Source organism: Charadrius vociferus, unplaced genomic scaffold (genome assembly GCF_000708025.1).
Source record: "Charadrius vociferus isolate BGI_N301 unplaced genomic scaffold, ASM70802v2 scaffold498, whole genome shotgun sequence".
In the NCBI taxonomy this organism is placed as follows: Eukaryota; Metazoa; Chordata; class Aves; order Charadriiformes; family Charadriidae; genus Charadrius; species Charadrius vociferus.
This window is the reverse complement of record NW_009649588.1, coordinates 3,715,912-3,742,394: the sequence shown is the minus strand read 5'-3', so window position 1 is coordinate 3,742,394 and position 26,483 is coordinate 3,715,912. Positions and strand designations below refer to the sequence as shown.

The 26,483-nt window shown below is 37.1% G+C and overlaps 1 protein-coding gene across 1 annotated transcript in view; it reads left to right on the top strand.

Annotated features, from left to right (window-relative positions):
* The window catches only part of CDH8 (cadherin 8, type 2), a 152,005-nt gene that overhangs the window by 83,028 nt on the left and 42,494 nt on the right, over nucleotides 1-26,483 (top strand). The window contains exons 5-8 of the mRNA XM_009890390.1: nucleotides 2,695-2,862; nucleotides 6,792-6,979; nucleotides 9,690-9,943; nucleotides 16,900-17,036. Of these exons, the coding sequence (XP_009888692.1) occupies nucleotides 2,695-2,862; nucleotides 6,792-6,979; nucleotides 9,690-9,943; nucleotides 16,900-17,036 (747 nt within the window). The remainder of the gene's footprint in view (nucleotides 1-2,694; nucleotides 2,863-6,791; nucleotides 6,980-9,689; nucleotides 9,944-16,899; nucleotides 17,037-26,483) is intronic.

Below are 26,483 nucleotides of genomic sequence, written 5' to 3'. Positions count from 1 at the left end.
AGTTAATGTTCTGGGTGCTCTATGTGTATTAGTATTTGGTGAGCCTGAATTGTTTTCTAAAAAGAGATTGAAAGTTTCAGGACTTCCTGTGAGCCCAGCCTGAGAACTGGTGAAGAAAGCAGAAGAACAAATAAATACCCTTGAAACTCTCTATGCGGAACTAACTCTCCTGGTCTGTCTTTGTTTCGATCACTTTACTTAGGTGAGGATGGAGCCTTTTTGTGTGTGGTAATTTGCCTTATAAGAGATGCAGACACTTCTCTTTCACCGACCTCCATTCTATAGGTTCTGAATATAGAAATGCTGGTGGTAACAATCAGTCTGTGTAATGTGGATATATTTGATGTTTAAAACCCTTCAGCTCCTCTTATAGTAATTCAAACAGTAAACTTTATTTTAGCTTTTTATTGTGTTTGAAATTGAAACTTGACTTTGTCTTTGACTCCTAGCTTCTGGCAAATGGTTTACGGGCCGAGACAGCAGATAGGAATATGTATAAAACTATTGGAATAACAGGTTGTGTTAGTATCTTTATACAGTAAAAAAACTTAAATTTTTATGTCTTAAAAGTCAGAAACAGTAACTCTGATTTAGGTGCTTTTTAAGGTATTTAATCCTTCTTATGTCTGTCAAACCATAGACAAGGGCTAAACTGTTCTGTACATTAAGAGACAAATTAAAACATGTCTAGGAAAAATCATCACTTTATTGAAATAATTAAAAATGGAAGACAAACCCCCAAAATATTTTATGGAAATCATTTACAAAGGTGTATGTTACAAGATGGCTATTATGTTATGTCTGTTGGTTTATGTAGCAAGCATATTGCTTTATTTTAACTGCCTTACACCCCCTTGCCCTTAGCTTGGTCTTGTACTCAGCCAAGAAAAGAAGGTCTGATCAGATTCTTAGTATTACAATGTTAAAGATAAATGGATTCTAAAATTTACTAAAATGCAGCTCTATTAACGATGAAGACCAGGAATATTTCTTTATTCACCATAAATACATGAATAGATAACCTCGGCATTTCAGCCAGTGTTACTTCTAAGAAGCTTGTTTAATAGAAGTTATCCCACATGGAAGAAAAGGAGTGATTTGAAGTCTCCACAACTACACTATTCCAAATAGAGAAATCAAAACTAATAGATTTGCAGTAAGTATTGATTGACAACTAAAAACTCCTGACAAGACTTAACAAAGATCAGGTAAAAAAAAAATAAATTATACAATGTGAGAGGTAATGAAATGTATGGTCAGGCCCAGTACCAGGGCGGTGTGATCCCGGGTGTGAGCCTGGGCGCTCTATTCAACGTGCGAATCTTAACAAATGTACAGTACAATATAGAATTCTCACCACCTTTTTTTAATGATGTCCAAAGACTTGGTGAGTTACTGTCAATGTCTGCCCATAAACTGTGTCCTTCAGCTCGGTGAGTGCAGGCCCACGGATAGGGACACTCTTTATGCCTCGTAAGAACCCTCAGGCACCGTGGTTTAAAGGAGCCACTGCGATGGTGGATTCACTTCCCCTCGGCACTCTTACACTTCACTTAACCACTAAGATAATTCAGGAACTTGACCTTTGTGCTCTCTTTTCACAGACAAATGTTTATTTAAAAAAATAGAATTAAAAAACAGGATTAAAAGGAAAAAAAAGCCATATTTCAGTTTAACATTTAGAGTTGTTTTCTCTAGGTTTAGTGGGACTCCTTTAGATGATTATTATCTTTTTATTATGGTGGACATTACTAGACCGTGATGAATGCTATTTAAACTTACCATTACACATCTAGTATTGCACTTTCCATGCTGAAGGTTGGGAATATAATAGCACATTACAGGCGGAGAAGTTTTGGAAAGAAAAAAAGATTTTATTATTTCTTCTGTTAGATGGCCATGGAATCTGTAGGAGTTTGCAGTGGATCTGGCCCCGTATTTAATTGGTCTGTCCCTTGCAGATACCTTCCTGCTGCCTGCTGGCATTTTGTATCTTGATATACTACAGATCATTTCACTTCTCTATCTTTAAAAACTTCTAACCTAATCAAGTAGGTGACAGCGCATATTACTTGAGATCGTTGTCCAACAAGCGACCCTCCTAGAGTGGGGACAACGGAGGGACTTTAGGAGTTTGCAGTACTGGTGACTATGCTGAAAGACATACTGAAAGATGTGTGATTGTTCTCCAGTAAAAGTTTAGGCAATTGATGTAGGGCTTAAGGGAACAACCATAGCCTGCCATATATACAAGCAGAGATTAAATAATGGTTTTGGTTTTAAAATATTTGAAACACTTAATCTGACAGGTATGGTTAGCAGTGTTTACAGATTAAGTTTACTTTGTGGCTGTCTTATGTTTGTGAATTCTGTGGGGAAACGATGGATTTCTGTGGGAGGTAGGGCAGTAACCAAAAAGTTTATTGGGAAAAAAATTTAATATGTATCACAGGTATGATTAATTCTTGGGTTTTGGACCACAATTTCATTGTACTTCTAATTAAATCAAGGTAGGTGACTTCCCATATCCTTTTTTGAAAATCTCAAATTCTTCTTTATCCTTGGTACTAAGAGGCAATTTAATTGGACCTTTAGCAGTACAGGTTTTTTGCCAATATTTACATATATCCATAAAAATAGCAGCAAAACTGATTTTGGGTCTGTACCTGACTTTTTTCCCCCCCATTATTGTAGCTATAATTAAAACAGCCCTTCCCAACATGGACAGAGAAGCCAAAGAAGAATACTTTGTGGTCATCCAAGCAAAGGACATGGGAGGACATATGGGTGGACTCTCTGGAACTACAACGGTGACAATTACACTCACCGATGTTAATGACAATCCTCCTAAGTTTGCACAGAGTAAGTGCCATTGTGTGTATGTGTTCTCCTATATAAAAAAGTTATACAGTGCTGCTTTTTTTTATTAAGCTCTTTTTTTTTTTTTTATCATATTGCCTGGGTTTGTAATGTAATTTAAAAATATGTAGCTGGTACTAGAGGAAGATTAACAGTCCTCTGCCTGATTAAGGGCTTAGGAAAGAGGGAATTACGTCCACAACAGTGCACACAGCTCTTTGTCTTCCTTGTTACCGCTCTTACATCCACACAAAAGGGCTTGGGGACTTTTTTCATGTATTTATTTGCTTTCAGTGCAGTTGTTTCTAAGTGCTAGTTTTAGTTGCTGTTGTATGTGCTTCCATCTCATGCAGACAAGTGACACCACCAGTAAAAGGCATATATAACTGATAAAAGTAATAAAGGGTTGACTAATTAGGTAATAGGGAAGAAAACAAAGAAAATAAGTCTGAGTCTAAATAATTGTTGATCTTTAATTCAAAATCCATATTTACTACTGTGGTTCCAATGGATGTCTTGCTGGGCTAGGTTAAAATGATTTGCCATCCTGCTGAGATTCTTTACAGGCTTTGTAGTCTATTTCAAAGATGAAGACAAAAAGAAAAAAGAAGAGGGAAGAGCATAATGACTGAATCGATTTTATTTGGAACAGGTGCAATCTAATGCACTATTAGAAACTTACCCTTTTATCCAGCTTGTTCTGGAAAACTAAACTTGTAGGGTATTAAGAGTCTTTTGGGGGGTTGGAGAATGTTCACATCTAGACTTTGTATCGTTTTTACTTTATCAGAAGCATGATTTTCTAACAAGGTACTCATGCACCCAATGTAAAATTAATTCTTTTCCATATATGTATGACATGAAGTCCACTTTTGCCCTCTTCTGAGGACACAAAGAGTGAAATGGGTTTGTCCTAGTACTTAGCACGTGATAAATACACGATAGTCTAGAAAATTCACATACAGATAGAGAGAGAGAAAAAATATAAAATAAATAAGCAGAGGTAAAAGCTTATTTGCAAAATATATATTTTATTACCTCATCTTAGTGGTTTTTAACAGATAAGCACTCTGTGCACAATAAAGGTTTTCTCATAAGAAATGCATCAATTTTTTACTTCATATCATATTGCATTGCTTGCACTTGTGTAGTAGTGTTTTCCAACATATGTCGACAATTTCCCTAATAATTGAAGCGTCTCTAGATGAGACTCCTGGCTGAACCGTATCACCAGAATGCAGAGGGACATTTCTTTTATGCCTGCAATGTACTGAAGCTCTAACTCTGTGAATACAGATCTACTTTTGCCAGCTTACCTGGCTTTTGTATTTGTATCAGCACTTTCTGTCTCAAAAAGCCTTTGCCCACCAGTACGAAAAAGCAGATGACAAAATCAGCAACACAACTGGTACTAATTGGTATGTTTGCTGGAGGTCTCCGCAGGAAGCAGAGGAGTGAATGCATACGGAGACGGAACCGTTCTTTCCCTGTGCAGCGTACGCCGATCTGTCCCCCTCTAGCTGGGATGCAGTGACACACTCACTGGGTAGCAGGAGGAAGACTGCATCACAGATCTCTGAAGTATATTTCCTGTATGGAAAATGTAGATTAGTTTTCCTTCAACAAAGAGTGAGTTGCTGTCTCTGAGGCTGCTAGTGCATTCCAGTGCAGAACTCAAGCTACCCTCTAGGAATAACCTCCCTGTTAGAACACTCACTGACCATTACGCAACTTCAGTAGACAAAAACTGCATCTACTATAACTTTGTATTATGTATGTATTGCATTTAATGAGGATGAGCCATAGTCAGTATTGGAACTGGATGTTATTCCAAATTCTGCCTTTTAAAACCAAGCATTCCTAGCGTGCTGCCTAGCATCGCAGCTTAGTCATGACTCTGGCCTTAGAGAAGAGCTGATCAAGTCTTCGACACTTTTTTACACCGTTGAAGCACAGTTTGCATTTGCCTGGAAAGGAAAATAAGAAAGGATCAAACTTACAATAGAGCCTAACCAAAATGAAATAGAAATTCATAAGATGTAATACATGCTGCTTTCACAATAAATTGTAATGAACTCAGAAAGCAGCCTGTTTTATCGGTTTATTGTTTCCAGGCAGGACAGAAATGTATATTTATGGTTTGATTTCAAAGAGTGTTAGCCTCCTGGGTTTTAGAAATGAAAAAGATGAACTTTCACTACTTCTATGATCTCTTTGAAATAATTTCAGAGGCATTTTATAAGTCACAGAAGTTTTTAACCTGGCAGTTTCCCATACGGTGTTACTGAGAAGAACTGTGCACTGCTGTTTAAACCAAGGGGTTTCAAAGATGCGTAATGTGGATTTTTGGTCAGCTCTGCGCTACGACGTCTTGACAGAACAATTCATAATTCTTGAGAGCAATTTGTGTAAAAGAGTCAGCTGCATCGTAATAATTTTTTTTTACAGTATTTTGTAAACTATCTTAATAAATCTGAGAGGAAAATACCAACTTAAAAATGCAATCAGCTGCGCCTGGAGATTCAAACCACAAAGTGTGGACAGCAGTATAAATTATGAACACATAATTTAGTCTCCCGAGGCACTTGATTGCTTTGGCTGCTCATTGTTTGTGAGCCATTATGAATAGTCTCAAGGAATCTTGATGATCTCCAAATTATCTCTAATAATTTAGCCTAGAAACATTAAAGAAAAAAAAATATTTCACTTTGGATCAGACTATATGTATAGCTAATCTATGTATTTGTGGATTCCTCACACTTTTCCTTCCTACTTTCAACTGTTGGAACTGCAATCAGCCTACAAAGTTAAAGCACCAACTCCCAAACGTTTTGTTTTTGGAACAGTCCTAGCTGTACATAACAGTAAAAATCACACATTGTCTTAGAACAACTGAGAGGGCAGAAAAGAACAAGTCACGAACCCTTTGTCCAAAACTATTTTAATGTTCTCATCTGCTAACCTTGAATTCCTTTTGACTGTTTTCATTACTAAGTCGCACATAATACGTGATTAGGTCACGTATTAAGCGTAGCTTCAAGAAGTGTAAATTACCAAGAGGTAAAAAAAAAGGCACCCAGTGAAGAATTTTTGATGTAACACGTGCATGTGTCTTCCGTTTTACAGAGTACTGTTAGGAACTGGGAGACAGAGTAATGAAACGAGTATTTAGATTTTTCTCTTCAGAAAATGCTTACCTAAAATAATGTATTGCAAGTTCTGAATAGATTTTTGACACTTCTTAAGTTAGAAAGTTTGAAGCAAGTATTACAAAAAATAAAAATGCTGACAATTTGAATAGCCCTTTCTAGTGGGTTTTAGTCTAAGCCTACAACCAAATAGAAAACACAGTAAGGATCATTCTGAAAAGTTGTTTCCTTTAAAACATAGTTTTTGGGAGTTTCCTTGAAAGTTTCTTAGTTAATTTCTTACCACAAAAGGGAGGTAGAAGGGCTTAAAAAAACAAACCCAAATCAAATTTAAAAGGTCAAAAAAGTAGTAAAGATCTGAAATTGTATAAGGCATCTTTAAAGTATTAGACCAGTTTTCGACAAAGTAGAAGCCAAAGTTTCACAGTTGTGTTCTATAAGGAAATATAACTACATGTCTGTAAATAAAACGGTAAGTTCAACAGTGTCTGCAGTAGAGAACATTGCAAAGTAGATTAATATTTGTGTTTCCCAACATGAAGCATCCCTGCACAAGGAAGAAGCAGGATACTACTGCGATGGAAAGAACATTCACATACAGTATACTGAATACTCCTATGTAAGGAACCCGTTTTGCTGCTTTCAGTAAATAACTTGTGTAAATGGGCTTTGTATCAGTTGCACAGCTCAAAAGTTTGCTTTGGGGAAGTATAAACAAATGAAGAGCACAGAAGAGATACTGGAATCGGGTGTAATGTTTAGTCTTTTCCTCTTATTTGTAAGGTCTGTATCACTTCTCAGTAATGGAAGATGTTGCTCTTGGTGAACCAATAGGAAGGGTGAAAGCCAACGACCTGGATATTGGAGAAAACGCTAAATCATCCTATGATATTATTGAAGGAGATGGAATGGATATATTTGAAATTACTACAGATGCCCAAACTCAGGACGGCATTATTAGAGTGAGGAAGGTAAATGGTATCTCTGTTTTAAAAAAAAGTATTTATTGTACGTGAGAAGATGCTGGATTTCCAAGGATCCTTTTACCTATGGATGAGGTGTCAAGCCAGTGAAGTGATGAAAAAGGGATGTATATAGCCATGTCCCTCAAAATTGCCATTTAGGTGACAACTGGGGAGACATCCATGGAAGCATTTTCTGTGCTGGGCACGTGTTAATCTTACCTGGGCTTCCACGTGGTCAAATCAAAAGGTTTTGCTTCCTTGGTTCCAAAGCAGAAGAGTAGATTAGAATTTGCTTTGTTGGTGGTAGAAACTTCCATAAAATGTTCGCTGAGTATTCATCAAATAACTTTTTTCTTTTATTTGATTTGCTGTATAGCTGGTCAAATACTGTTCAGAGAAAAAACGTAATAATCATAGCATATTATTTAAAATAGCTTACGTGCAAGAGGCTTAATCGTCCACGTTTTCTCATGTTGAACTCTCTTTGCTCAATGAATAGTGATTTCATTGAACCTTACCAAGGTCATCAGTACTGTTTCATGTGAGAAGTGCCAAATTCGGGCCCTACAGAAGGCTACAAGTCTGTTACCTCATCTATGCTTGTACAGTCTTGATGTATGCAAAATGAGGTACTTGCACGTGCACAGCAGAAGGATCACCCAGTTATATACAGAACTATGGGGAGAGACAGCATATCTAGAAGAAAACTTGGCTAGTAAAGTCAGTGAAACATGAATTGCAGATTTAATTTCCATTATTTTCTGGGGAAGAAGAGAGCCGATTCTCATGCTGTGTTCCGAAAAAGGATACGAATATATCTAATAACACTGGCATAGAGGGTTTTGAGTATGTAGCATAGAGCACTCTGAATGAATCTTTGTTTGGAGAAAAGCAAACAAACAAACAAAACCCAAAACAAACACCAGAAAACCAAAGCATTACATTCCAGTGAGTACAGATAATTAATACTCAACTTGTACCTGTAATTAAAGAGGTCAGGCAGAGCACCTGTCAAAAGTTTATATTTTCTGTTGCTCAGTGAGTAGGTCAGCCCTGTAGGTGCATAATAAAATGTCTATTTATCTAAATTGAGATCCGTTTTCCTAAAGAGAAAATTATGATATACATCCTTGATCTTCCTTACTGTTATTTATTGTATGCTGTGGCCTCTTTTGTAAACTAAGGCAATTAGCCTTTTGCCCCAGTTCCCTTGGCTTTATTTCATAACTGAGTCTCTAACATAATGTTGTTTCATATATTCATTTTGACAGCAATAATCATTTTGGTTCTACGACAGTAGATGATGTATGGAAGGTACTCTTCACCAACAGATTTTCTCCAGCATAAATTCATGGCCTTCAGACAATGCAGAGTAAATTTTCAATATGATATTCTGATTAAGTGTGACTAAACGTATTGGGGTGCTGTCATTTCTCTAAAGCATATGAAAAGCAATTGAAAAAATTATATAGGAGCTATGATTGGCAAATTGTGAATATGCTGATTTATAAATCACCATTCACAATTACAAAAGCTTACTAATTTAAGAGCTGCTGAAGAAGTAAGGTTTTCTCATGTTTACTAGAATTTTTGAGAAGGAGCAAATCCCATTAGAGCTTGATTCATACCTGAAAAAAATCAACAAAATTTGAAAGTATACATCTTGAAGGCTTTGACAGACTTCCTGAAGGTCCCTATTTGTGCTTTTGCTGGTATTTGCATTGCAGATTCAGAGTTTCTATGTCCTTTTCTTTTTATCCCTGGGACATTGTAATGCAAATCTTAATATCTTTCCAATACTTGGCAATTTGCATCTTTGAAATTTGAATCATTGTGAGACACAAGAGAATTATATAGTGAATATACTGATGCGCTTCAAGACACGAACTTGAATCGCCTATAATGAAAAATTCTAATATTCCAAAGTGTCACAGATTTGGGTTTTATTTGGTATTTCATTCCTTTAAATCCCCTGTGTTTTCATCTTTTATGTTTTAATATGGAACTGTAAAATAGTAAAAACAATGGTGACATGGCAGGTATATTGACAGAATAAAGTAATCGGTTTCGTGTTTCTCTCGCTGAAAAAAAAATAAGATACAGAAATAGGAATTGCTACAGTTTTAAGAAATTCCTGAGAGATGTCTACCTCATTTGCCCCCGTGAACAGAAATGCAGTTACCTGAAGTGCAATAATATTGAAGGACTTTCTTACATGATTAGCTCTGTGTTTTTCTACATAACGCCTCTCATGTCCAACAAATAATAATTGCTGGTTCTTTGCATTTCTCACATCGTTCTGGCACAAATAAAATATTTATTCTTTGTGGAGCTAGTATATTTTTTTCTTACCTCCAACTAACAAAGCACCGATTAAGTGCATGATTAGTGTGCAATTCGTGTCGTCACCAACAAATTTGTAGTATTTATCTGTTATGTAATTGTAATAGTATAATTCATGAGAGAGAATATTTTAGTAAATTCCTTGGGAAAAGTAAGAAAACAGAGTCTTGTTTTCTCTGAGGCTGGTTAATAAACAGATTTCAATATAAGGCTAGAAAAATTGCAGGTTGGATTTCTGGGAGTGGGAAGTGATTGCATTAAAACTCACTGAATGTGCTTAAACGCACATAACTTTCATCCATCAGCATTATATTCATTTGTTCTTTCTCTCTGGCCATTAGTAAAAGACATTTATCTTTGTCATTCTTAACAGCCACTGGACTTTGAGACCAAAAAATCCTATACTCTGAAGGTAGAAGCAGCCAACGTTCATATTGATCCTCGCTTCATCAGTGGAGGACCATTCAAGGATACAGCAACAGTAAAAATTGTAGTAGAGGATGCTGATGAGCCACCAGTCTTTTCATCACCTACTTACCTACTGGAAGTGCATGAAAATGCTGCTATTAACTCTGTGATCGGTCAGGTGACTGCCCATGACCCTGACGTGTCTTCCAGTCCTATAAGGTAGTGCTGCTTTAAAGTTGCCTTTGAAAAAACTGCTGGCAGAATACCAAGTATATTTCCTATACATTGTATGACACTGTTCTCATGCTGGTTTATTTCTGTAAAAATACCTGCATAGGATTTCTTTTATGATGTTAGATTTATCAGTTTAGATCATTTTCAAAATCACAAAAGTACTCCTTGCCACATGAGTAGTCTTATGAAACAGTAGGAATGCAATGAAAATAAGAAATAGGGTGTATGAGGTCTGATGGGGTTGAGTAATCAGTGTGTATCTCTGCAGTTATTTTAAATAATCTGCTAGTTTCTGCACTAACAATACTGAGTTTTTTCCATGTAGTTGTAAGGTTGTCAAAACATATTTTGTATTCCTTTGGCTAAACCCATTCCTGGTTTAAAGATAGAATGTCAGGGATGATTATGCCCATATGACTTTTGCATCTTTGATTTACAGTGTTTTCCCTTTTTGATCTAACTTGAACAAAATCTGTTATTCCGGTTTCATCAAATCAGTGTTTTCTATCTCATGTTGATGAGCGCACATCTTCCCCCCGCCTCTGTAATGGTTGGTATGGTATGATGCGAGTGTTCCCAAACACATCGTGCTATGTGTAGTACTGCCTGCTAAAAGCATTATGAAAACAAACACCGAAATGTCAAATTTGTAGTAAAGGTATATTTGGACAGAGTCTGTTTAATAATCACTGTACACTACTGCCTTAGGGAGTTTAAGCTATGCCAGCAGTCTTCAGCATTGTGAGGATGATGATGATTGTTATAATCTATCACTTAAGACCGTTTTCTAATCATCATCATTTACATCAGGTTTGTCTCAGAGTCAAACTTTAAACCTTTATTTAGCGTTGCACATCATAGTTTAGCATTTTCAGAATTAGAATTTCAGAGTTTCCAATATGTTTGGATGTGTTAGGACTGATGTATGAAGATGTTGGAGAGTATGTTGGAGTCTCATTCCTAAGGCATTCTTTCAAAACTAGCTAAATGTAGCATTAGCTTTCACAGATTTCTAAACAAATTAATTGATTAATATATTTTCTACTGCAGCACACAACCCGGACAGTGTTAATAGACACTGAATTTATTTTCTTACTGGAGAAGCTGTCAGGATGATCAAAGACGGTTAATCTGATCATAGAAATGGGGAATTAATGAGGGGAGTTACCCAGGTTAGAAAAATGTTACGTAAACAGAAAAAAAAAGAAAAAAGTACTATTAATTGCACAGAGCTTGATCTATCATGATTTAAGCAGTGACTCCACCCCTAATTTTATTACTGCTGTCCACAGGCATCTGTGCAAAAGTGCTTGCACTGCCACTACAAAGACAGGGTCTTCTGAAAGGTGTGTGGAACCAGCCACGGTGGCAGCAAGTTGGCTTTCTTCCCTTTACTCCAGCTCGATAATGATTTCTCTTTCAATTTAACCTTAGTTCCTTCCCTCTGCCCTGTTCTGCTTTGCTCTTGGCTCGCTCCTCTGCCTCTTGATTGCGTCCACTTTGTTCCTCATCTCAGCCTGGCTTCCACCCCGCTTCGGTTTTCCCTTGGCTGCTTTTCCAGTCTTGTTCTCTTTCCTCGGAATTCTTTTCTAGTCCCTGCCCCGAACTCCTAATAGTTTAGACCTGCTACAAACCTACCTGTGTCCTAAAAGTGAACCTCTTCATTCTGTCCAAGCCTGGAAAAGTGAACTGAGTAAAATATTTACGTCATTTCCATTTTTTCATCATTTTATAAATCAAGATATTTTCAGACTTTTAAAAGCAAAAGTATTTTATGTGTGCAAACTGCATTAGAATGTTATTATTCACCAGGTCATATAGAAACAATTGATATACATGAAACAGAATTGGCCAAAAGTCATTACATTTAAACAAAAATGTAATTAATTACTGTGACTTCTGTCTTCTTTAAAAATATTATATGCAGTACACTGTAAGATTTAATTTTTCTCCAGTCTTGGCTTGATAGCTAGTTAAGGAATATGTAGAGCTCAATTTTCTGTGCAATTTTTTTTTTCTTGTTTGCTCATCTTATTAATTTGGATTTATCTGCGGTAGCTCTGGGAAGTTCAAATTCCTTTTTTTAATTATTTGCATGAAAAATATTTTAAGGCAAAAAAAAAAAAAGTTAGTAATTCTACTATTACAGGAGCAAAAATATTCATCAGAGACAAGCAGGGAGCAGACATGCAGTTAGTTTCTTTCCAACTTGGAACAAAATTGGAACACGGCAGATTCTAACAACAATATGTGGAAGCATTGTTTTGTTGGATTAGAGTGTTTCATTTTGATTGTGCCTTTCAAGTGTTTATTCTGTTATTGTACCATGTGTGTACGACAAATTTTACGTGTATGTTCTATGACATACTTTCAAAAATAAGTTAAAAATTTGAAGAACAATTAAAACATGCTGTTCTAAAAATAATGGCCTGTTTTAATACTGCCTGGGCATTTTTAATGTATTTTTTTCTTTAAAACAGATTTTTAGGAGACAAGGAAATTATATTTTTCAATAGATATCTGTTCTATGAATATTTTGGTTAGACAGAGCTTTTGTGTAGGTTTGTTACAAAAACCCTTGCAACACAAACAACAATGCGCTACCAATACCACAGCTGCTGCACATCAGTCTTATACACAAAGATTCAGTAAACTCAGAGTATTTCAGTACAGTAAATGAAATAAAACTTTGATATCTCAGAACATAGAAGTAGTCTGATAATTGAGTCATGAGACAAAACATTAAAGAAATTAGAAAAATTATTAGAGAAAACACCCTGGAAAGAAAATTCTCCTTTTTCCTTTTTTTTTTTTTTAAAAAAAAAAAAAGTTTAACCTCATTTCTATCCAATACAACAGTACTTTGGTTTTTACGCTTGCTTTGAGATGAACCGTATTCTCTGATCTTTCCATGGCTTGATCTGAAAGGCATGAGGCCTATGATAGATGTACAAGCAGGTGTATCAATGGGTTACCAGTCTGGTTCTGAATGTGCCCTGCCTTATGGCAATACCTGAAGAGGGTTATTCAGGATGTCTTGTGTCAGGTGCAGAGTTTTGGCACCGGTTATTCGTCTGAAATCTCAGGATCAGCCAAAGAAATGTAGACGCCTTCAGATGGATGGGACTAAAGGATGCATATGTTGTATGGGACTTTTCTCGTTGTTGTTGAGCCCTATTTGTGGATAAGCGAAGGCTTCTTTGAATGGCTAACTGATCATGTGATATCCAGCTGAATTACGCTTTCGTTATCCATTTCTCCAATGAATATGAGCTATGAATATGAACAGGGTCAGTGGTCTGTCTTATTCTAGCCATGTCATTTCAGAAGCATGTGGCAGTGGCTCACATCTTACCACAGCCAGACGGCGTGCCTCTCTCTTGGGGAAGGGCCCCCGTGAATTCGGCTAAGCTAGCTGTAAAGTTGTACTGTAGTTTATTTAGTAAGGGTGGCATATTCTGCCTTACAGTATAATTAGGCTCGAAAGATCATTATCTATTAGCATACAAATCTATTGATTCCAGTAGTACTTATTTCATGTTTCTGTTGTTATTTTATAACCATGGTCTATTTATCTGCAGTAAATTATCTTGGATAAAGCATGATCCGAGTGGGTAGAAAAAAGCAGGGGTAATAATCTTTCTTCCTATACTGTCTCTGCCTCCTATAAATCACTGCCCTTCAGTGTCTTTCTCTGTGGAGAGATAAGCTTCACTGTGGCAGGTTTTCCCCATTCATATCGACAGAGATTTCATCTTTGGCAGCAGTTGATCATTTTCTTAATTCACAGCAGGCCTTAAAAACCTAGATACGCTATTTTCTGCTTAACTAATGGTGCAGCTGTTTGTCTGTCACTAAGTAGCATGTCCGATCTGCCTGGCATTAATAAATAATGGTGATTTACCACTGACAAGGTATCAGTACTACGATTCAAATCTCAGCAGGTGCGGCAAAAAAAGGATTTCTGCTCTTATTTACATTCATGCAAATAAAGAGTAGATCAAATTAAGTCGTAACAGCATTATCAATAGAGCAGGAGCAGACTGAGAATCATTTTAAGTCTTCCGTTAAACCACAATGGGGTTGTTCCTATAATTGCCATAGCAGACCCATAAACTAACCAAAACTTCCCAATAACCTGCGCTGGCTTTATGGCAATTGCAAAAGATATTATTTCCCAAGATATTCTTTTCTCATTTTTAGAGAAGTGTATGTTTTATGTACAGCTTATGGATCTGACAATGCATTCCCATTAAAGAGAGTTACAATACCATTATCATGAAAAGGAAACTGCAAATGTACTATTAGTTTTCCCAGGTTTATCACACTGCAGATTTTATTTTTTATTTTGTACCAAATATTTATCAAATTAAAATCAGGAGAGGGTTTTACCTCTTTGTAGCCTTGCAAAGCCATGTAGCTTATGCTAAAAATGTTTCATTTTGAATGCTGGTTTTGCATTGTGAATAAACGCTGTTGGGATGAGATGAAATGCAATATAATAAACTCACAGATGTTACACTCCCAGTTTTATGACTTCAAAAATGTACTGCAGGAAGGCTCTGAATGAAAGTTTAAAAAAGGATTGATCCTTAGAGAAAAACTGTGTCTTATCTCAATGGAATTTATGTCAAGCTGAGGTCGGCTAAACATTAACTAGCATATAAGCATTTCATATTTTATTTCGTTTGTGGACTGTAAGAAATTCATAAATATTTGATATCAGAAGAGTTCTTTCTGCATTGTTACATAAACATGAAGAATTAAAAGATAGTTTTAAGTGATGACATCTTAAAAAAAATTATCTTGATTGCTGTCTTTCTCATATTTTCTTGGGTGAAATCTTAAACCTGAGAAAGTCTGTAAGGGATTTTTTAACTTCACTTGTACCGGAATTCTACTTCTAATACTTTAATTGGAACTAGGGAGACATCAAAATAAGGTTAAGATACATTTTCAAAAATGATTGCCTGAAGTTAGGTACCTACAGCGTTATTCTTCCACACAAGTGACCTGATTTTCAGAAATGCTGAGGAGAGTCCTATTCCCATTAAACCATTGAGAACTGAGTATGCGGAGCTCACTAGAAAATCAGTTTACTTCAATGTCCAAATATAGATGCATGTGCCTAGCTTTGGGCATATATATCTGGAATTTTACTTCATATTTTTTCTGGTACTCTTCTTAACCAAGCTGCTTGTTTTTAAGCGAGTAAAACCAGTTCTTAGAGTTTAAAAACAGAAAACTTAAATCTCTCACAAATCCCATTTCCTAGTTAAACAGGGATTTTCAATCTTAAGTCCGTTAGTTGTTCAGTACTTTACCAGTGTGATGATACCAGCCTTGATCTTTAGTAATACAGTCTTGAAACATTTGAACTTTAAGTTTTTGATAAACATTCCTAACTTAGAACTATTTTTTTCAAAGTGAACCGTATCTTACTGAATGCATTGCACAAGTAATCTAATTGCAATGTATCTTTTGTTCTAAGTATGAAAATATCTGACACTGAAATAAAAAAAGGCGAAAGCCACAATCCTAAACTTTGAAATCAGATCCTAATGCTGTGTCTATCAAAATCAATTGTGTTATGCTGCAATGAGTTTGAGTTCATCAGAACATGTTTATTGTAGCATATAACAGAACTGCCGAATCAGAACTTTTTTGGGAAATTGCTTACAATAAAGCATAAACCAGAATGGAATAACTGATTTTCAGATAACTCTGCCATTGTCACTATAGCAAAATATGCTCTTGTTCTTTTATCAGGGAATTTAACAGCGTATTCGCAAAAAGTAGAAACGTAATGAGAAACTGACAGTCTGAGTCACTCTTCTGACCACTATATCATGTAATCCGGTCTGATAGTGTATCCTAACTCACCCTATTATGCCTCGATATAATGCAGAACAGATGTAAAAACCGTCAGCACATGCTGTTAGGTTCTGTAATACATAGACACAAAAGCTTAAAAGGCTTTTATATAAATCCACAGTTAGGATTCAGTAAGACCCCTTGAAGTCAATTTTTGTTGAACCGTATCAATAGTTTATCGCTAAACTCTCTCACTCCATACCTTTCCTGTCAAAAAATTGGAAGGCTTAATTTTGTGATTTAATTTCTTTTTGCCAATAGTACGTTAATAGAATAACTCTGTGAAAATGGACAAACATAAAAGCTTTCCTGGAGATCCTGTTCTGAGCTTGACATCATCATCCTGCTTAATGCCCTGTTGGAGCAATCTACCGCGGCTCACTCCTGTTGTCGAGCTGGCTCTGTTTAGGCTGCATAATTGACCTGGACATTCGCATTTGCAAACTCTGACTACCTGTTAGATGAAACGCGTTTTGTTAAGAGTCAGTGATGGCGATCCATAAAACAATCAGTCCTTCAGCGTTTGAAGTGTTTTATAGGAAAATGGTGATTCAGTAACTGCGTTCGGCCCACGGAGCTGCTTGAACCAGAACCAAATAATATGCTTGGTGAAGAGCTCACGCTTCATTTGTCTGAAATTTATTGGTAAAATAATATTATTCAGCCCTTTCTAAAATAACCACGAAGCCCACCATTTTTGTGTGCTTAATACATTACTGCTGAAATTATCAGCAGTTACTGTGAAATACCATAGAAACTGTCTAATAAACGTGATGGATTGTGTAATTAACTCTTGATCAGCACCGTTTTTCAAAGATGTTACCCAGTGAACCTGAGGGCATTTTATGACCTTCACACTGGGTATACAGCTAATTACTCCTTGGGCAATAATTAATAAGTTTTTTAGTCTCAGTTTGTCATTTTGTCTTATAAATTATTACGCTATTGAGCTTCTCAATCCATTTGGCTATAAAACTGCAGCTCTCAGAGGGCTCCCTAAATTGTCTTGCGATTGTATGGATTACACCAGCTTCATCAAGTAGATTACAGGGATGTCTGTTTTGTAGGTTTTCCATTGATCGGCATACTGACCTTGAGAGACAGTTCAACATTAACGCAGAAGATGGGAAAATAACTTTGGCAACGCCACTGGACAGAGAAACAAATATGTGGCACAACATAACTATTGTAGCTACTGAAACTAGTAAGTATTTGTGTATACTGATTTTGAGCTCTTTTGATTTTATAATTAATTTCAACAGCGTGTTCTGTGGAAACTGTATATAATTCAGGAAAAAGTAAAACACGTTGGATTTTTCAGTTAAGAATTTTTGAAAGGAAACAATTTCTGCTGAAGTTCCATTTCTTATACTTTTCAAAACTGCATTTTTTTAGTGAATACAGGAGAACCGATTTTGAAGAAATGCATGATAGGTTATATAGGGTAAATGTTAAAAAACGTTTAAAAAAACCCCAAACCAAAGCCTTGTATTTAGTTAATTATATAAAGAAAAAATAAAGCTTTGCTATTGTAGAAGTAAATTGTAGGCTCAACCCAGAAGTTCTTAACACTGAGTGATATTATGTTTCAGTACCATAAATGATTAAGCACGAGTAATTTTGCATGAAAGCAGTCCTATTTGATACACATGAATAAATTTACTCAGACGCAGCTATAGACGAGAACATGGATTGTTCAGATCCGCAGAACTATTGTGACTGGTCTGTACACCTAAGTCATTGGGAGCCAGGAGTGTCACCCAGTCTGGCAACATGGGCCCTAGACTGTAATCAAGAAGAATTCTTTATTCATGGGGAATTGTAAGTGCTGCAGACACAGATGAGAGTATGATTTATTATTAATATTAGCACTGTATTTTAGACTATACATTTGACATAAACATACTGCAGCAAAAGAACAGATTCAGCACATCGGTCTGTCATCCCATGTCGTCACCTTAACTGAAACACAAACTATGAAAACATTTCTGCTGACGTATCTATTCTGCAATCAGTGTTTGTGCATAATTCCCATACGTGCATACACACGTGACACATTGTTGTAAGAATATTTGTCTTTGGAGCCTGTTGATCACCACTGCATATTCTTGCCTGTATTAAATAGGGTGATGTTAATGCTTGCTTTTGCCCCAGACTATCTTTTGTAAAGGATACCGTGTTACGATAGAGAACTTGTAATGCTCAGTTTCATAATACCGTAGCTATGAACATTATGAATGAGGATAAAAGATGCTTATTTGGCCCGTTTTTGTTGTCCGGTATTTTTCTGTGGTACTTGTTTGCAAAACCAAACCTGTGACAGGTAACTAATATGGCATACAGAAATGAGAAAGATGGGGCTGAGTATGAACTAAACTCTCAACGTACAACCCCTGTAAACTGCATTCCAATGACCTACCTTAGCAATTCCTGTATTTCATTGCCAGTAGTGCAGTAGTGCCAACCGTGCCCTGTTAATTACTGGTAAATCTTGCCGGCAAACACTACTTTGATAAATTAGCAAGAATACTTTCTGCTTGCAGGAAAGCCAAGTCAACGCAGGGAATCAAATGATATGAAAGTAATCTCTGGTTTCATAGGGTGCATTTTGCCCAGGTTAATATCAAACCAGTTAATAATTTTGATGTTTTTAAAGGAGAAAGATAGAAAACTTCCATACCAGTTTTCTCAGGACATTGAGGAATGTCAGATTGAGAGGTTCACCAATGGCACAGGAAGGAGAATGGTTAGTTTGTGATCCAAAATTTCCAGACATTGGAATAGTAAGATGTAAAAGGGAAGTAATTTTACATCTTGTTTCCTCCAAAATGTCAAAAAAGAGCCAAGTAAAAAGAGTAATTTTTCAAGAAACCCCTCCAGTTCATTTTATCTCCCTCATACATGTGTCAGAGCAAAGCTAACAGAAGTGCACTTTGCTAAGCCACATCAGGATCCAGTCCGCCTGTTGCATCTTCAGATTTTTAAAATATAATTATACTCAAGAATTTTGTAAGAAATCAGCCTTGTCATTAGACTTCATGGGAGCCTCAGCATCGATCACTCTTGTAAAATTGCTTCTTATCAGACTGGCTATGAAAAGAATAATGCAAATGTTGTTCTAAGCTTTTGCGTTCTTGCTGATAGCTTTTTTTTTCCGCGTTCCTAATTTACATAAAACAAGAGCTTAATTTCATAGACTACTATCTTTGCTTATTTAAAAGAAATTATTTTTAAACTCCTCATCCAGAAACTAAATGCGTTCATAGAACTGACAAGCAGGGTAAAATGGGCATTTTTAGATTTTTTTCCAGCACAATAAAAGGAAAGATCTGTGTTATAAAAATAACAGAAATCTGTTGGAGGCCGACACAAGCAGCAAATGAAAATACAAAATGTGTCATTATGATGCTTTCTCTGACAGTAATATTAATGGGCTGCTGATGTCTGCTGTAAAAATAAATATGTTGTTATCATTGAGAGAGGAGCACTTTCTCTTCCTAGGCTAGCTGCCTGCCAGGTTCAGTTCAGGGCTCACCTCTCTTCCGGTGGGACAAGGATCAGACCGTTTCAATGCCGTCACACTTGCTTAATAATCCTAAACCATGATACTGGTTTTTTTCTTCTTGAGTCCCAGCGTGGTAGAGCCTAAATATACCCCGATTTATCAACACTTTCATAGGTAAACCCCGAGTTTGGCGAAAACATACATCACTATTTCAGAACTTTGTGCTGGTAAGTTACCTGCCGCTAAACTGGTGCCTGAAGCACAAGTAATTTTGGTCAGTTCTCTGCTGTCGCCATGACAAAGTTATTCTTTTCTGTCATCCCTCAGCCACTGTCTTGGACGGGAATCTTCCAAGACAAGACTGGTCTGGCTGAACTGAGCATAACTTCTGCGTTTTCACTTGGCTTGAGGATGAAGATATTTAGGTTCAGAATGGCTTCTCTTTTGGAAAGCGATCAGATTTAGAATGTGTGTTGTCTTTTTAATCTGAATGGCCCAAAATGTGAACTTGACCATTTGATGTCTATTGAAACTAGGAGAAACACAAAAACATGAGCCAGTGGGGACTCTGACTCTTTTCTGTAAGTACTTAACAGACAAATACCAGTTTGTTGGGTTTTTTTTTCCAAAGGGTAGTTTCTTTTCCTATTCATAGGCAAGTGTCTGGCTGGGTTTAATTGAGAACAAATCTGTGCTATTGGTGACAAATAGTATTACTATCATATTCTGAGACCTGTGCATTTGGGAGGGCATGGGAGGGCGGCATTTCCCTCCTTTCACTTTCCCATCACTAGCAGACTCCTTCCAGGTTCAATGAAGGAGTTGCTAGCTGTCTGCAGCCGTTCCCCTCCGGTGGTTAACTAGTCAGACAGACTAAGTTGCTTTGAATGGCTCTCCCTCAGACAGTTACCCAAACTTTTGTATTGCCTTTATGTTCTGCTTCTCAAAATACATAGACAAGTTGCATATAGTTTTATGCCTCCTGTTCAAATCACAGAAAGTATGTTGCATGCCCCCTAGAGAGAATTCTTCAAATATCTCATCCTTCTGAATCTTTTTTTGGTTACTAAGGATGAAACAATGCAAAGAGTGATCAGTGAAAGAGACTGGACTGCAAGTGATTAACACGGGCCAGGTGATATTTAGGTGACAGCTTCAGTATTTCAGGTTTAGTTATACATTTTCCATGAATTAAGTGAAAAAAGAGTAGATAACTTCCTTTTGCAGCTTTGATCGCTCTCAACTCCTACCCTTCAATCTGTCTACTCTTAAATGTTCCATTCCTGTTGCACATTTTTTCCTATTGTATGATTTCTTATATTTCTTTCTTATATTTTGAAATGAATTTTTCTTTCCTTGTTGTTCAACTTCTTTCCTCTCTGGTCATGTGGTGACTCCTCTGTGTTGATGAATTCTGCCACATGGATTTTTAAGAGACAAGAATATTACAAAGAGCTTTGACCTCTTTGAAAGATCACTCCGAAACACAGGCTTAGGATTCACAGAAGAAATACGTGTATTGGCACTCATGGCAAGAGGGATACCGAAAGTTATTGCACTGATGAATTGATTCTTAAATTTTCTTTCTACATTGCCACACATCCGAGCTTACTCTGCGGAATGAGTGAGGAGCAGGAAGATCTGGGTGATTACCGGCTAGAGGAGGCAGGCTCACTGGCAAAAAGACCTTTCCCTGAGAACGTACCTTTTGGTCTGTGGATATAAAAGGTGAACTTTGTTTTGTGTTACTGATATAGGTGGCTATAGGCTTGCTCTGTAAGTCGGGGCTGGTCATATGTTTGCCCTGAACAGGAAAGGAATCTGGGGCCAATGCAAGTATTCTCCGAGAGCCCGAATTGCAGTGCAGTAAGAATGAATGATCAACTTACAGACGTTTCTTTTGGTGCATCTTTTCTGTATGTACAAAGGCTCATCACATCTTTGGTTCTTTGGTACTTCTTTGAAATGGAATTTTCTGCCATTCAGTAAGATGTAGTAAAGTCGGGATCCTTATAGTCATACGCGACCCCATTCATCTGAGCGCACAAATACATTTTTTAGTTTGTATAAGTTACAATTATAGCTGTAGCTACTGTTCACGTTGACGGGCTCGTGTTGCTTGCATTAACTGCTTAGCAATTTTGCTGGGCAGTGAAGCAGAGCAGAGTTCAGGCTGGGCTAACCTCCTCAGTATTCTCTGTTCCCTGAACAAGTTGTGCAGTACTTACCGAGTTGCGTGTTGTCGATGCTACTCAGCTACTAAAAGAAAATCAAATAGCCATTACTTATTTATTAGAACATTTTTGCTACAGTTTGCACACATTCTGAATGGAGTTCAGAATCACTGATGATTCAAGCTCTCAGATTGTCATACGTGTATAAGGCATGTAATAATTAAACTCTATCTTCTTTCTGCCTCGAGCACCATGGATTTCCATTTCCATCTTCTAAAGGCGGTAACAGCCACATTGCAGATATTTCTCCAGCATCCTCACTTTGTGCCTCATTAATACTGAGGAAATGCCCTATACTTCAGTCATTGCTGGTTAATTGATATAACAAAAGCAGTAATAAATGGAGAGCTAATGTAGTTTGAAACCAAAGCAAAGACTTATCCCAGAAAAGCTGTTTTAACTTAGGCATAATTTAACTGCACAACATCCCTCCAATTTAAATAGGAATATCCCGATATTTGCATACTCATCCCTCCTAAACTGTAGCTGAGATCTGCTTGAGATACAGGATTCTAGTGAATATCAGAAAACAAAAAGTATGCTATAATGCATTCGCTATTAGCAATGCTTATCTGGAGTTCTCCGTTGAAAAAGTGAGGTAATCCTTTTCTCCAGAATCTGGGTATTACGTAGCAGAAATGCATTGAGTGATACCGTAGATTTCAACAAGAAAAAACTTCTAAACGTATTCCAGTTGGCAGCCTCTGAGATTTGTGAAAAACACACCAACAAATAACAGAAACCACGGCTCATAAACTTTAAAGACAATAAATAATGATCCCTTTAAAGTCCCCAGGCTTTCTTTCACCTGCCATAACATTGAGTGGGCCACTCGGGGATTGTATTTCCTTCCTGGCCCTCTTATGACGCTGCGCAGCACCGCATTCCTCAGACTGCAACGGCGTTCAGGTCGAATCTCCGTTAGGGTGTGTGAGGCAGTACCGGGAGCACAGTGGAGCCTAGCCCGGTCCTTTGGTCATTAGCATAGCCTCCAGCCTCTTCGGGCACACGGGAAACACGGAGCGGAAGTGTGCGCCCTTTGCTCTGTTGCGTCAGGTTACAAGGGGGCTCTTGTAAAACTTCTCCCTCTTCTCACACTCTGGGCATCACATGCCCAGACACGCAACAAGTCCGTCTCTTGGGGAGTTCCAGAGCCAGTGCAGGACTGGCCGGGAGAGGGTATTTTTCTTAGTCTACCGCAATGCTTTTAGCCCAGTGTTCAATCTCTGAATGAAGGGGTTTAATGGAATTTCTGCTTTCCATATTCTGCAGGCACTGCAGTCACGCAGCTATTATTTTCATTGCGATTGACTGCTTTGTCAAATGATTCTTGGTACCCAGCTTGGCTTGCCAAACAGAAAGCATAGCAGTGGCTGGCTGCCCCCCTGCCAGGGACTTGGCAAAGTGCCGCAACTGCCACAACGAGTAGAAATTCTCGTGAATTATCAGTCCGAGCAACAGATGAAAATATAGACGAGATCTTGAAATGGAAATGGGGATTTGACCACGAGAAACCTTTTCCAGGCATAGAGCGTAGGAATCTCAAGGACAAAGCTGTGGGCTCTATCTGACAAAGGTAATTACCCATCCCAACTGCATTCTTTAGAAATGAAGAAGTATGAGGCAATTTTATCACCTAATGGGAAAGGGCAGAAAGCCAGAAAGACTCTTTATGGTTTACCAAGAGTATAAATACAATAATTGAATCATCACTCGGCACATGCTCTACTAAAGTTATCTATATTGTATATTCCTTTAAAAAATACAAGGACACTAATTAAAACGGAAGAGAGCCATAATTACTCTTCAGAATAAGCCTTCAGCTACAATGTGCTTTTTAATGCCATGAATACCTTTGCTCATGCTTTCATTTATTTAATTTTATTTAGCCTTTTATTGTAAAAATGACTATAGGCATTATTAGCAATAATTCTAACATTTTAGGAAGATACTTTGGTGCATCATATAATTACCTCTAATTTAGGGCTGAGTACATTTCGGTAAGTTTTAGAAAGAGAGGGAAATAAGCCCTTATGGAGGTTTAAAGAGCAGAAGCTCTGGAATATTAACCTTTTTTGGTTGACCCTTTTTTCTCAGGCTTAGCGGAACTCAAACTAGATAATCCATCACTTTTGCACAGAAGCACAGAATTTAGTAAGGTAGTTCTTATTCATTTGCACGTAAATACAGGGTTACGCAGAACTCCATGGATTCTGATGGGTCGCAGAGCATTTGCCATTGGTCAGTGGAGGGCTGGTATATCACGCCAAGCTCGTTTGCAGCTCTCAGCTATGAAAGTTCGTTGAGACATATCACTAACTTTCTTAGTAGTGTTTTTCACAGCTCAATGGAATGTTCTTATGAAGCAATCTCTACATAAAATGGTCTCAGTAGTTCAGGAGCAAGCATTAAAATTTGGGTATGGGATGCTGAGTAGAAGTTAACAACCTCTGATTTCAGAGGAAAGCATGTAAAGCAGCTGTAAATAAAGCATCCGAGTAATTCAGTGCAAAAAAAAAATATGTCAGAGGAGGTAATAAACATAATTATGGCAAGCAAAAGGAGAGAGATTTGCATGAAGAGTCTAACGTCTTTCAGTTCTGGTTTCAGGGCGTTCTGAAGCCGGGCTGGGCATCCGAGTTCTGGCCTTGCAAATGCTGATTTCACAAAAACGTCCTGGAATTGACAACACCGTTCAAAGCTTAAAACACAAAAGGTGCGGATACTAGGTGGTGTTTTAGAAGGGAATAAGGCTTTCTGGGGCACAAGACAGATAAGGATTCGAGTAAGGAATACAGGGGTCATTAGTGAAAACGTACTTGACTAATTCCTGTGAAGTATGTTTGTTAATTACTTGGAGGAAACTGGAGGGATATGTACCTGTCATATTAGCCAAATTAATGCATTGTTAAACTGCACAACTAACAATTGGACATCTGCACTTGGAACATTTGTATTAGAATTTCTGAAGAAAATATGATTAATCTCAAAAATACGTTGTAGTATTCATCTAGTTGGATAAGTGGAATTCGTGTACTTCTAAGCGGGATGTGTCTATCTAAAATCTCCGCTGTTGGTTCCATGAAGCTGAAGCATGAGAGTAGGTCAGAGTAGAGGTTTGTAACTGAATATTGCTTTAGTCAATCTTTTTAAAGCACGTTAATTTCTAGACTAAAGACTCTATATCAGAGTAGCATGCTTTGGGCTTCTAGTAAAGTTGCTGGGTAGCAAAGAACGACAGTATTTTCTGGCTGAAAAACAGAGAGGATTTTTTAAAGGCACATAGTGATATAGGGAGATCTTTTTGCTTATTGCCGAAGGTATGCAAGTAAGAATGGTTTGATGCTAAACTCGTAGAACCTCATTCAAATCCAGCATATCCAGCAATATTTTGTCTGGGAAGGAAACATAAGAGTAATTAAATTGGAATATTAGGAAAATCAGTCCCAGAAAGGCATATGAGCTCACAAAATAGACATTTGAATACTTCTATAATAAATTTTTGTTTACTAAAAACAATTTATTAAAGCGTTTTGGTGTTTTGTCTGTCAGTAAGGAAGAGAGGGATTTCATTTGAGCTATTATTTTATTTCAGTCACAAATTCATTTAAAATGTAAAAATCAAAATATTCCAGACATCTTGTTCTCAATCGCTCTGCGTACTGTTATTATTATTGCTGCTAGTCATTGCAAAATTTGATAGCTGATTATAATTGACAATAAGACCTTGCTTATCTAAGTCAATATTTTATAACATTTTAATATGCATGATGTATTAGCATATTAACAATATAATTGCTTTAAAGTGTGGGACGGATTCCTGACTGTTTTATGCTAGCGCAACTCCCTTGATTAAGCTGGAATTGAGCAACACAGCAGCAAATCCTGCTCTGCTACATCTGTTGCGTCCTAAAACTTTTCTTCAATCAGTTTTCTTCCGGCCTGTTCACAGGTTTATTTTTTACGGCAAATCCTTTTCTGTCACTTAATGGCACCATATTATTTTCTGGATATTTTTTCTCATTGTTATATTGAAACATGAAAACCTGTAACTTCCTCACAACAATTAAGGCATTACACCGCCTCAGAAAATCTGGAAACCTAATTACGTTTGTGGTGCTGTGATCCGCAAGAAGTAAAGATTTAGTAGCACTTCATCACACCGCTATTATTGTTACTGTATACAATAAAGGTAACAGAAAGATGAGGTTCTCTATGGTTTTCTGTGGTTCCCTGTTTTCTTAACCCTTTTTTCCTTCTGATTGGTAGCTGCCACGAGGATGCAGAAAGAACTTTTTTCAAAACCTTTTAGTAGACATTGGCCTTTTCTAAAATGATGGGTCTGTAGAATAGTGCTTCCTAGCTGCAGCTGCTTCCAGAGATTACAAATGCTGTTTTGCTATTGCTTATCCTTGAAGTTAGGTATCATTATTTTTTTTAATTTACATTGATTATTGAAAAAAAAATGTAACTGTATAACTTCAAACTTTTCTAGGTTGTCTTTTTTTATAGTTTATTAGTCCACTGCTAGTCGTTGCTAAAACTTAAAGCGTATTTTTAATTTTTGCACTCATAACAATTCACCCCTGAAATATGTAACACAGTTCATTTAGTGAAGGTGACAGAACTGCAAACGGCAGCCTGCCGTGCATCCTCGGGAGGGACGGATAAGGCTCAATAGCACAGTACTCTATCAGAAATACAGGTTGTTTTCTGCCAGCATTTGTTTCGGTTTGGTGTCTGGATAGGCGTGTGGGTGGAAAGATGTTGGCAGTGCACTTTGGTCTTTTTTTTTTCCCCTTAAGGATTTACTTAGGATCTGGGAATAAAACAGAATTGTTTTCATTGTCATAAGCCTGACATGACTATAGCCGCTTCCAATCCAACCCGCTCAAGCAGCTATACTAATAAT